Source organism: Lemur catta, chromosome 1 (assembly GCF_020740605.2).
Source record: "Lemur catta isolate mLemCat1 chromosome 1, mLemCat1.pri, whole genome shotgun sequence".
NCBI lineage: Eukaryota > Metazoa > Chordata > Mammalia > Primates > Lemuridae > Lemur > Lemur catta.
The window spans coordinates 153,541,833-153,554,186 of NC_059128.1; the positions used below are offsets into that span (position 1 = coordinate 153,541,833).

General features: G+C 41.2%; 1 protein-coding gene across 5 annotated transcripts in view; it reads left to right on the forward strand.

The window, feature by feature from the left end:
• The first annotated feature begins 3,389 nt into the window (after window positions 1–3,389).
• The window catches only part of SLC4A7 (solute carrier family 4 member 7), a 112,765-nt gene continuing 103,800 nt past the window's right edge, over window positions 3,390–12,354 (forward strand). For all 5 annotated transcript variants that reach the window (XM_045537795.1, XM_045537767.1, XM_045537779.1 and 2 more), the window contains exon 1: window positions 3,390–3,701. In XM_045537795.1, the coding sequence (XP_045393751.1) occupies window positions 3,654–3,701 (48 nt within the window). In that variant the 5' untranslated portion in view covers window positions 3,390–3,653. The remainder of the gene's footprint in view (window positions 3,702–12,354) is intronic.

Genomic DNA, 12,354 nt, shown 5'->3' on the forward strand with positions numbered 1-12,354 from the left:
ATGTACAGTCAGATGAAGAGATGAAAAGGGCAAGGTGTGGGGGTGTGTGGAGTTTTCATGCCCTCTCCAGCCACTTCTACATGTTTAGCAACCCAGAAGCTCATCAAATCTTGTTGTCCAAGAGTTTTTATGGAGCTTAAGCCCAGCCTACTGCTCCCTTCCCATAGATCGGTAGGTAGAACCCCCTGGAATTCATCTGGGTCTTTTAGGTGACTGGGTTTTCTAGGGGTCCCACAGTAAGTAACCTTATTAGCATAAACTCAGGAGTTTTGAAAGAGGCTCATTTTGAATAACAAAAGACATTGCTATCACTCAGGAAATTCTAAAGATTTTAGGAAGTCTATTATGGGAACCTGGGACAAAGACCAAATGTATTTCATATCATACCACATATACCATCATCATTCATGTATCAGTTTAAATCTACTGCATTTTTCTGTAGCTTTTCCGAACTCCTTCAAATAGATCCTCCTCCGACAATGGGCAGTCCAATCCTCTCCCACCCCCAGCAGAACTCATCCCATTCTCTTTCACTGAGGTTCCCAGGACTGTATTAGAGCTGCACACATTGCATTGTTGACATTTGTTTATATATCAGTGTCTTGTATTCCAAAATCCATGGGATTGGGACTAGGACTGTTTTGGTTTTAATTTTTTTATTTTTTGAAAATCTATCCATATACGTAGCATATGGAAATAAAAAACATAGATTGTTTAACTCATTTTCCTTTTGTCTTTCCCTCACTGAGGCTGCCCTGGTGCTCTTGAAAACACTATTCCAAGGATTTTAGTTTTCCTTATAGGATCAGATAATCAGAAACATTTAAATTTCAGCAGTGACCAAGAAAAAGCAATAAAAATACACATAATTGTCCAAGAATCCTCTGCTAAAGGTTAAGAATGGTTTCAGGCTTCTCAAAATGACAAAATATTACTAAATTTACAAAATATGCCCTGGCTCATAGACAACTGTTCTCAGGAAAACTGTTTGCTCCTCAGCATGGAGATCTTGCCAGGGTGTATCCAAGTCCCTGCTAGTATTAGCTACTGTTCCAGAAACGCAGGCATTGTCCTGAATTTAGGATACAACTAAAACTCATTAATTTAAGGTGCTACCATTTCACTGTTAGTGATGAATTTAGGTTCATATTCACCTTTGTTTAACCAATGTTTCCCTGTGCCACATTTCAGATGAATATTTAAAATGCTTAAGAAAACAATTAGCCTTTCAGCACCTTGGAACACTTGATAGCCATGTCCATTTGCATGAAAGCAATTTTACCACATTATCTTCCTTATTCATTACACCATCACCTTGGAATGAACTTTGGCTGCAACCGAGGGTGATAAATTTTATAATTCAGACCTTCACTACATTATTTTTCTATCAGTTAGGATGAAGTGAGGAGTGGAAAAAGTGCATGGCAACACAGAAGTCACTCAAAAAATATTTGTGGATTGAATAAACCAGTAGTTCACTTTTTTTTCTTTTCACAAGAAGGACGAAGAGAAACTCATTGTTTAGCAAAGTCTGCCAAGCATGTATTTTTAAGCCCTTCTTGAAGTTGACTGGTTAGCACATTCAACTCTGGTACCAAGGGTTTGGTTCCTACTTTGGTCTTGCTACTACTTTGGCTACATCCTCAGCTGTCACCCACGATGCTCTTAGGTCTTAAGAATAACAGATGTTTTCCCCCACTCATTCATTCATTCATCCATTCATTCAATTAACACACATACTGAGCATTTATAGGGGCTAAGCACTCTTGTAGGCACAGGGAGATAACAGCAAACAAAACAGACAAAAAAAAATCATTGCCACATGAAGCTTACATGGAACACACATTAGTCTGCGTGTGTGTAGACAATGAACATAATAAAATATATAGACTGTTATAACGGGATAAATGCTATATAGGAAAATAAAGCAAGGAAAGGGGAATAAAGGGTGTTCTGTAAATACTTATCACGGTTTCATGGGAGGGGACTGCATTGTAAGAGAGCCCAGAACAAAGTCTTCAGTATAATACCAAATCAGAGAATGATGGTATGGGCACGAGTGATTGACGCCTTAAACTAGGAGGTTTTCTCCCCCAGTTCCCCTCTTTCTTCATATTCCTCCTTTTCATTCTTGTTTCATCTTTTCTTTCTCTTTTCTTAACGTTGTTCAACTTTAGTGAGGCATTAGGATGGTGGGACAGAAAGAGCAGTTCCACTCACTAGAACCTAAAGTCAGTTATCTCTGTGACCCTCAGCTTCCTCATCTGTAAATGGGGACACAACACATTTTGTAGTATTATGAGGATTAGAGAATGTTTGCAGAATGTCAGTGTCTAATTGTAGGCCTCTTTATATAGTAGCTGTTACTAACAGAGATACATCTGCTTTTGTACAAGTGCGAGAACAGCCTAGAAGTGACTCTAGGAAATTTAGGACAAAAGGGGATAAGGGCCCAAACAAGGAACAAGTCATACAGAATACTTAACAAAGAACTTTACTAAGACCCTGTTGGAAATGGATAGAATGTGTGCTTCAGACCCTTGAAATATACATATGTTATTTCCTTCCATGACACGGATTTAGCTCTTCTCAGCTAAACCTTTTGTTATCTTTCTTAAACACCCAAGAGAACCCTGTTAACAAAAATGACAATAAGTGTGGCACGTGCCAAGTACTTTTATGGATAGAAATCCACTTAATCCTTCAGCGACCCTGAGTGGCAGGTATAAACATCACCCCCAATTACAGGTACAGATATTTGAGGGATGCCCTATAGGGCGGACTAGGAAGTGTGGGAACTGTTGCGGTACCCGGTCGGCGGGGCAAGGCTCGGGGATCCCTGGGCAGGTGTACTCCCTCTTTCAGAGTCCCTGACTTTGGATTCATGGCTACTGGGCTGAGAGAAAAGAAACTTGCAGCAGTCGTGAAGACCTGTTAGTTCCTTTGGAGGTTCTCGTGAGGTGACCTCAGTTCTCTTTACAGGCTGGAGGAAAGGGGTGGCGTCCCTAGGGGCCAAGGGAGGTGGTGACGCCCCATCCCACTTCCGAACGTTAAGGGAGCTTCCGACGCGAAAAACGAATTTGTCTCATCCGGGGTCAATCAAGCCTTTACAAAGAGGGGCGGGGCCTCCTGAGGAGGTGGGGGGGCTGCGAAACCCTTCGAGCCGTCGATTGGCTGGAACAAGTGTTCGTCCCGCCTCCCTCCCGCCCCATCTCCGGGTGGCCTCCCGGAGGGGCCGCGGGCGCGGAGCAGGCTGGTGGTGCCAAACTGGCAGGGGGCGTGACCCGAGGGGGGCGGTGCGAGGGGCGTGTCGGGGCGGGACCCCGGCGGTGCGCGCGTCACGGCTTGCGGCCCCGCCCCCGAGCCCCTCCTCCTACGCGGCTGCCTTCTCCCGGCTCGGTGCTCCCGCTCGCTCAGTTCTCGCTCCATGTTCCACACCGCGGCCTCGCTCCCCCGCGAGAGCCAGGCAGCGGCCGCAGCGCGCACACGCGCGCCCCGCGTCTCCCGCGCCCGGCTCTCCCCACGAGCGCGCCCCTCGCGCACAGTCTCACGTTCGTTCCCCCTCGCGCGCCGGGCTCTCGGCGGTAGCGGCAGCAGCGGGCAGACCGCGCGGGGAAGCACCGTAGCGGTAGCTACAGGCTGGCCGGCCGGCCATGGAGGCGGATGGGGCCGGCGAGCAGATGAGACCGCTACTCACCCGGGTAACGAGCAGGGTGAGGGCGCCGCGGCGGCGGGGCTCCTTGGCGGGGGGAGGGCGCGGAGCGAGGCAGACAAAGGCAGGGGCACGGCGGGCGTCGCGTCTCTGCCTCCTCGTCCCAGGCCCCGCTCCCCTCCACCTCCCGGCCGCCAGCGCGCCTCCCCATCCCCTTTGTGTGGCTGCCCGGGGCGCGGGTGCGAGGGCGCAGGCGGCGGCGCCGGGGAGGCCCGAGTCGGGGCGGCCGGCTGCGCTCCACGGGCATCCTCGGCTTGGTTCGGGTGAGACCCCGGCATCCCAGCGGGGGCCGCCTTGGACCCCAGCCATCATCCCTTCCTTTCTCTCCGCAGCGCTGGCCTGCCCTATTTCCCAGCGTTCTCCCCTGCCGGGGTCCCGGTTCCACTTGCCTTGGCGCTGGAGTTCAGAGTAGCCCCTCGAAAACACATCTTTCTTCTCCTTCTAAGGAGGATCGCGGCTCCACCTGTCTCTAGCCCGGGCGGTGGGGAAGAGCTGCTGTGAGTCTTTGCCCCTCTTTCCGCGTCTCCCCGCCCGGTCCGCGGTGTGCTTTGTTCGGTGAGTTCTCCGGCCGCGTGGACGAGCCGCCTGCCTTTGCGGCCAGGGCAGCTTTTCGCTGTTGCCCGCCAGGTCTGCTTTCTCTTCTGGCTCGAACCCGAGGCGTATCCGCAGGCCAAGTGGAAAGTGAAGGGGGTCCTGAGCCTTCTGCTACTCCTCTTCATCACCCTAACAAAATCGCGTTTCCCGGCTTTGGCTTCAGGCTTGGAGGGGAGTGGGGATGGACGTTGTAGAGGCCAGTGTTCCCATTTGTGGTGATGGATGAGTGGCCATGCTCAAGAAACAGACTTCCTGCTTTCACGTAGAGCACATGTGTCCCCGCAGTTGTAATTCTCTTCTCCCTTCCCAGTTCGTGACTCAAAGGAGATGGAGGTGTTACAAATTTTCCTACTTCCAATTTTTACTCTGTGACCAGCAAAGGAGGGAAAGTTGCAGGGAAAATTTTCCAGTCTTTCACAACTGACAGGGAAAATTGCTTTTCATGTGTTTTTATTCAAGAGTTTTCCTTAAAACACCTGCCCCTTCCCTTTTAAATTTTAAGATTATTGTTAAGGCCATGGAGAGTAGTCATTCATTACTTCAGTGTATTGATTAATATGTTCTCTAAACATAGAAGAAATTAAGTCTCCAGACAGTGAAGTCATTTAGCAGTGGTCATTGGGAAGATCATTCACAGTGATGGTAATGGAATACTGGAAACCCGCTGTAAGGAACCTTCTGTAATTCTTTGTGTGGCCTGTGAATGGACAGTGTTTTATAGCACCTTCTCTAATAGTGTATATACGGTACACTGTTGTCTGTTCTTAAATTTATTATTTGCAAATTTTCAATTGAGCAGTAAAGAGCATCTGAGTTTTCACAATGCTGAATAGAACCTGTGATCAGTTCTCAAATATTGCCTACTTAGCTAGCAGAAGAAACAAATGATAAGGCCAATAACACTGATTTAAAACCTATTCTGTAGTATCCAACAAGACAGAACCAACTCTACCCTAATAGAAGTTATATTCAATTGGGGAAGACAGATGACAAAGGAATTATTTAACACTGCTGTTAATGGCATGAAGGGGAGCATCTTGGAAGGGTATACTTCCTAAATCTTTGGAAAGATAAGTCTTGGCTACAGTAAACATTTACAAATCAATAATAGAATTCAAATACTATAAAGTAGCATACAGTCTAAAAATAGCATGAGAGAACGGGAACACTGTATGTTGAAGTGGAGAACATTATGATTTGAAAACTGGAAAGAGGAACTGTTGGCACTGACAAAGTTAAATCTTTGGTCACCCATTTTTCTCTGATAAATGAAAGCCATAAAAATAAGAGATTATGATATTTGTGAATCATAACTTTTTTCTAACTCACAGCAGATTGCTTAGCATAGCCAAAAAAGTAGAAAAAATTAATATTCATAAAATACCATCTTAGGACTGTAATTATACAAAAAAGTTTGATTAGATTTGTGGCAGTTTATATTACTCAGAAAATGGAGCCCATCTGTTTCATAATTTAGGCTCTAAAATTTCTTCTCCTAAAATTCTGTCATTTTCCCTGATCATAGTATTGGGATAGAGAGAGGAAAGTCATTATCTTACAAAAATACAAGTTGTGTTTTGCTTTAGTATAAAAACTCATTATTGTAGACCTCACTTGGAAGTTATTTTTTGGTCTTATTTTTGTATAGGTTAAATCCTATTACAAATAGCGCTATTTAGAAGGTTCCCAAGTGTTAGCAAGTGATCTTAAAGCAGTACAGTGGTAATAATTCTGTTACCACTGGAATTTTGAGACTGTTTCATGAATTTTGTTATATCATTTCATTCATTTGTGGATATTTGTTAAATATCTCCTAGGTGCTAGGCGCTGGGGATATAGGCAAATAAGGTAGACAGAGTCCTGCCTTCACTGAGTTTATTTTGGCATTTGGAGTAAACACAGTGATAGCATTTACATTCCTGCTAATTCCATTTGCCAGTGCCAGTTAAAACATTTCATGAGTCTGTTAGAAATATTTAAAAAAAAGTCATTAGAATAAATGAAAGATACTAACAACCCAATATGAATTTAATGATTATTGGCAAGTGAAGTTTCTTTTGTGTGTCTGTAAGTAATCATTCTCTTTGATAGCTCTAGAGATATGGCACCCCACATATACTTTCAGGATTTCAGTTACCTTTCCGCCTTATTCTTTTTTTTTTTTTTTTTTGAGACAGGGTCTTGCTCTGTCATCCAGGCTAGAGTGCAGTGGTGTCATCACAGCTCCTTGCAACCTCAAACTCAGCGATCCTCCTGCCTCAGCCTCCTAAGTACCTGTGACTATATTGGCACTTCACCACGCCCTGCTAATTTTTCTATTTTTTGTAGAGATGGAGTCTTGCTCTTGCTCAGGCTGTTCTTAAATTCCTGACCTCAAGCAGTCCTCCTGCCTTGGCCTCCCAAAGTGCTAGGGTGTCAGATGTGAGCCACCATGCCTAGCCTTTGCCTTATTCTTGGTAACTTTGGGCAATAGTCCATGGAGTTACAATAAACAGAGAGAGAGCAAATCTGTCATCTGTCCAAATGAAGCAGTAGGACAATGGAATTGTATTGAAGAATTCTTTTGTCTGGTCATTGAGACTGGGAAGTACATAGGTTTTCTAAGAGATTAGGGTATGAAAATTAGAGTATTCTAGACTCTTGAGTGTAGGTTAAAATCGAAAGCCAAAGTAACCTGATGGTGGAGGAACCCGGTATATTATTTTAGTGGTATGTGGTATGCTAACCAATCTATTCTAAAACCTTGGTAGTTATAATTGTCAACATCCTGTAATGGGTTGTTTTTCTTCCTCTTTCCCTCCCCTTTTTTACTGTATCTTACCACAAATATGATCTTAAAGTGGATAGCATCTGTAACTGACAAAATGGGCCATTTGTATAAAGGTGCATATGGGTGTTTCATAACGTTAATATTACATGTTAGTCATAGATCCCTGTAGCTTTTGTTATATATTATAGTTCCTTCTTGCTAGTTATGGTTTCTTCTGTAGTTAACACTTTTTATGCATACAGTGCTTTCAGTTTTGCAATAAGCATGTATCAGTAATAAAGCTATTCTAGCTTACAATGAAATTTGTCTCTGTTTTTTTTCATGATCTGTGATTTTGTTTTTAATTATCTTAAGTTATGATCACACATAATTTTTAAATTTGTGCCTTTCTCCTCTACTTTAATCCTTCTAATGAGTTGGTAAAAGCACCATTACTAATCACACATACACAGAAATTCTACAGTTTTATGTCTTTCTGAATAGCTGTTTAAAGACAATCCTAAATTATAACTTAGTCTGACTTAGGTAGTAAAGAATTCAGAAGTTTAATTTGCTCTTTCTTGTCACATTGACTTTTAAAAATATTTAACCTTATGGGTTGTCTATAAAATGTGAGAAGTGTTAAATATTCTTTATTTGATATTACATGTAAACACACCCTAAAATGCCTTTCAATAAATAAAAGGCAACATTTTAGTAGACACAGGGAAATTAGATTGGCATAGTGAAGACCAAAAATATTAAATAAACATTGCTACCTTATCTCCAGCCCTTGCCTTTAACAGGCTAATAAACACAAATTAAAACACCAGTGAGTCTTGCTTGGTTCCAAGGCAGTGAAGGGATTTCCCTAGTATTTAAATATATTCACATAACCAGTTATATAAATCTAAATATAAAACCAATCTTCAATTGGTTTTGAGATGGCAATTTACTATCTTAATGAAAAGTTGAACATTACTAATTAAATCTAATCATATCTTTAGAAGGGGAAAGCAATGATAACATTTACTGAATTGGAATTACTATCAAAATTCAAAAAAATGAATTAATCACAAGCCAGTCTTAGTTAAATCAGGACTGTCCAACACAAATATTCTGTCACTCTTTCATGATCTGAATTCTAGTGTATGGGACCAATTAAATTATGGTACACATAAAAAAAGTCATGAGATATTTCTGTTTTGTAAATAAGGCAGTGGCCAGTTATTACTAATTAGTAGCTTTTTTTGAGATAACCTATCAAGTCTGCCCTTTCTCCCTTCTTAATGCTGGCGAAAATCATTTTTGTTCCAGGGATGTACTTCTTGTGATTCTCCAAATACTCCATCAGTGTATCCTCTCCCCAGGTGATGCCTTTGTTCTTATTGGCCTCTGCGTAAGAGAATCCAGCGACCTGACCTGCTTTCCGCCCAGAGAGACCATGGAGTTTTGGCCTAGTCTTGTGCTTGTCTCCATTTTCCACAGTGTGGCACTGGGCACACTTCTGAACAAAAATCTTCTTGCCTTTCTCAGACATGACCCATGTTTAATTCTCTCTTTAGTTGCTGATTGTACAAAGGTTCCCAGTCAGAAGCCAGATGTTCTTCTCTACTCTCTTTTTTTGGGACAGAGTCTCGCTCTGTTGCTGGGGTTAGAGTGCCCTGGCGTCTGCCTAGTTCACAGCAACCTCAAACTCCTGGACTTGAGCAATCCTGCTGCCTCAGCCTTCTGAGTAGCTGGGACTGCAGGCGTGCACCACCATGCCTGGCTAATTTTCTATTTTTAGTACAGATGGGGGTCTCACTCTTGCTCAGACATGTTTCGAACTCCTGACCTCAAGTGATCCTCCTGCCTCAGCCTCCCAGAGTGCTAGAATTATGGGCATGAGCCACTGCACCCAGCCTTGCCTCTGTGTTTGTTTAGCAGACAGTTTTGTATATTTTTTTGCATTTTTACAATTTGGGGAAATTCAGAATTATTTGTACTTATAATGTTAAACTGCTAAGGAGTCTATGGTTGGCATAGTGTTATGATAGTGTTTGGCAGTGCTACAGTTAACAGTCTTTCTGAGGGCATAGGGCTGGCCTATTACAGTAGGCTAGTTTTCCTAAATTAATGACTCTTTTCTTTCGTGGGCTAGACATTTTCAAATGACTACTATAAGAAGAGAATGGCCTAATACTTCTTTTCAGTACTTGGTTTAGGAAGGTAATGTGGTTATGATATAGATTTGCATTTTATCTGGAGCTGATAGTACAGACATCTTAGTTTTGACTGTTTTAAGCAGATTTTCAGATTTCTTTCAAGAAGAATATTTTTAAATATTTTAATTTTTATTAAGCTATAGTTTGGATTTTAATAGGTTTACTTAAGCAATTTTTAAAAATAATATCAAAGGGTAAAGCACAATCCACCTTTCATAATGAAATAGAAAAGATGCTGTAAGGTTTTAAATGCCCTTTTTTTTCCTTTTGCAGAGAATGTTATGTGGACTAGTGTCATTTGGTTCTCATTCTGTTCACATCTCAGGCAGTATAGAAATCATCTTCTCCCTCTCTGGGTTCCAGGGCTGAATTGCTGCTTTTCTGTGAGATTGCCCAGTTTGGAGAATCTGTTGCATTATTCATTATCTCTGAGTAGGAACTTTAGAATTGGTTATACCTTTGAAAATAGATTCACACTTGGAAGATACCTATATTCTATTTCATTATAGAAAGGAGTGTGGAATTGTTTCTCAAAAGAGAATGAAAGAAGGATAAAGGCAATACTTAACAATCTTTTTCTCTCATAATTTGCCATAACATATATATAATTAATACTTTGTGGTTTCGTTCTTGGTGCATGTTCTTTGATATACAGAATGTTTTTAGTTCAATACTATTCTTTATTCTGGAAAAATATTGAAAACACACAGAAATCCTCTTACCTTAGGAATTTATGTGTTAAACAAAAATAGGAATAAAACAAATTTATGTATAGTAGCCTCTCTACCCATTGAGTTCCGTGGTAGTACTAGGGATGTTTCTGTTAAAAAAAGTCTTCTAAGAAACAAATTTTTGGTAAGGAATAACTTAAATCAGAATATTGTATCCTATTAGACTTTGCTCACTGAGATATTATCTTGACCTAGAAAACATCTTTTTCAAAATTTTAACGCTTTTTAAGATTTGCCCTGAGTGGGTCAGGGAGGAAGTTGTATTAGGGAAGTGACGGAAGGGATGTCACAGGGCTGCTATTCTGTGAATTACAGCTGGCTCCTTGTTTAGGCAGATGCAAACTTGACCACAAAGCTTGATGAGAGGAGCCTGCTGAGCTGCAGTCCTCCCCTGTACACCCTTCCCTAAGGCACTACCCCCAGAACCAGATGGGATGGCCCTGGATAGATATCTTTTCTAATTTAATTCCTTTTCTCTCCTGATCATTTCCCTTACTAAACTGTAATTGTGCCTGGGTGTTTTTTGTTTTTTTTTTGATCTACATTTAAAACATTTTTTTTTTCTTTTCTCCTGGGCAGTCACATTGTCACATTCAAATTTACAGCACAATTATATTTCTTTTTTTTTTTTTTTTTTTTTTTTGAGACAGAGTCTCGCTCTGTTGCCCAGGCTAGAGTGAGTGCCGTGGCATCAGCCTGGCTCACAGCAACCTCAGACTCCTGGGCTTAAGCGATCCTACTGCCTCAGCCTCCCGAGTAGCTGGGACTACAGGCATGAGCCACCATGCCCGGCTAATTTTTTGTATATATATTTTTAGTTGGCCAGATAATTTCTTTCTATTTTTAGTAGAGACGGGGTCTCACTCTTGCTCAGGCTGGTCTCGAACTCCTGACCTCGAGCAATCCACCCGCCTCGGCCTCCCAGAGCTAGGATTACAGGCGTGAGCCACCGCGCCCGGCCACAATTATATTTCTAGTAGCTGCTGCTGTCAAATGTGAAATGTATTACATTCTAAAAAATGCTTGATGTTAAGATATTTTATAATGTGAATTAAAGACTAACCTTCTTGTGCCTGTAAGAATCTAATTTATTATAGTAAGAGACACTTGTGTAAAATCAGAATACAACCCCTTGTAACAGTTCCCACAGTTATTTAATAGAATTTACTTTGCTTGATATTACTGGTTGTTAAACATGATCCCTTTAAGTATGCTTTGTTTGCTTTGCACCAAGGTATTCCTCTTGATGAATTTTCTGATTTTTTACATTAGCATTGCATGAGAAGTGTTCTGGGTTCTCTCTAGCATTTGGAGTATTAATGGTGCCACAGATAATAGGGCACTGTCTAGTTACAATTGCTTTTAAAATAGTGATAACCATGGGATCAGTGGATGGGCCTCAGGGGTCCATGAATCTTCAGAAACTATGAAAAATTTTATGCTTGTATGCATTCTTTCCAGGAGAGGGTCAAATAGCTTTACATTCAGATCTCAAAGGGGCTTATAATTCAAAAAACAGCTAAAGAATGTGTTCTGAAAATTAGCTCAGTTTGGTTTGGTGTTTTCCTTAAAAGTTTGTAATCTTCTATTTAGTTTAAATAGCTGACAATAATTATTACATCCACCCCATTTAACATTCCTTTACAGTTTGTTTTGTGGAATCCTAGATCTATAGGCGATCCTGCCAAAGAACCATTCTGTTGCCAGATAAATTTGGGAAATGTCACACATGTATTTCGGAGAGTCACAATGCATAACAATATACAAATGATTTGAGAAATGCTATAATAAATACATTATATAGGGAGAGAATATGGCTATGTGAGATGGCAGTTCCTGATGGTTCTTATAAAATATGAACAGAAGGTCACTAATATGTTGGTGTGGGTTAAAGCAAATCCTGTGATATTGATATATAAGCCCTTTTAAGATATAATTTTCCTTCGATAAATTAGAACTCACTTTGTTAGTGTAACAGGAGAGATTTGAAAAATGTATCACTTAAGAAGATGCCTTGGAAGCAACCTAATAGGGCACTTGTTGAATAAATTATCATATAGCCACATAGTGGGATATTAGAGCTATAAAAAAAGAATGTACTGATACGGAGAGAGCTCTAGGATAAATTGATTTAAAAGTAGCAAGGTGTGGGTTAGAGCATACTGTATGGTACCTTTTCTGTAATGGAGAAATAAGAATATGTGTTTGTGTTTACTAGTATTTGTACATACACACTGGGAAGATAAACAGGAAATAGTAAAAGTGGACAGGAGTAGGAGCAAAACCAGTGTACACTTTTCTGTAGGGTTTTCACTTTTGAGCCATGTAAATGTATTACCTAGTCAGTAAAATAGAGGATGA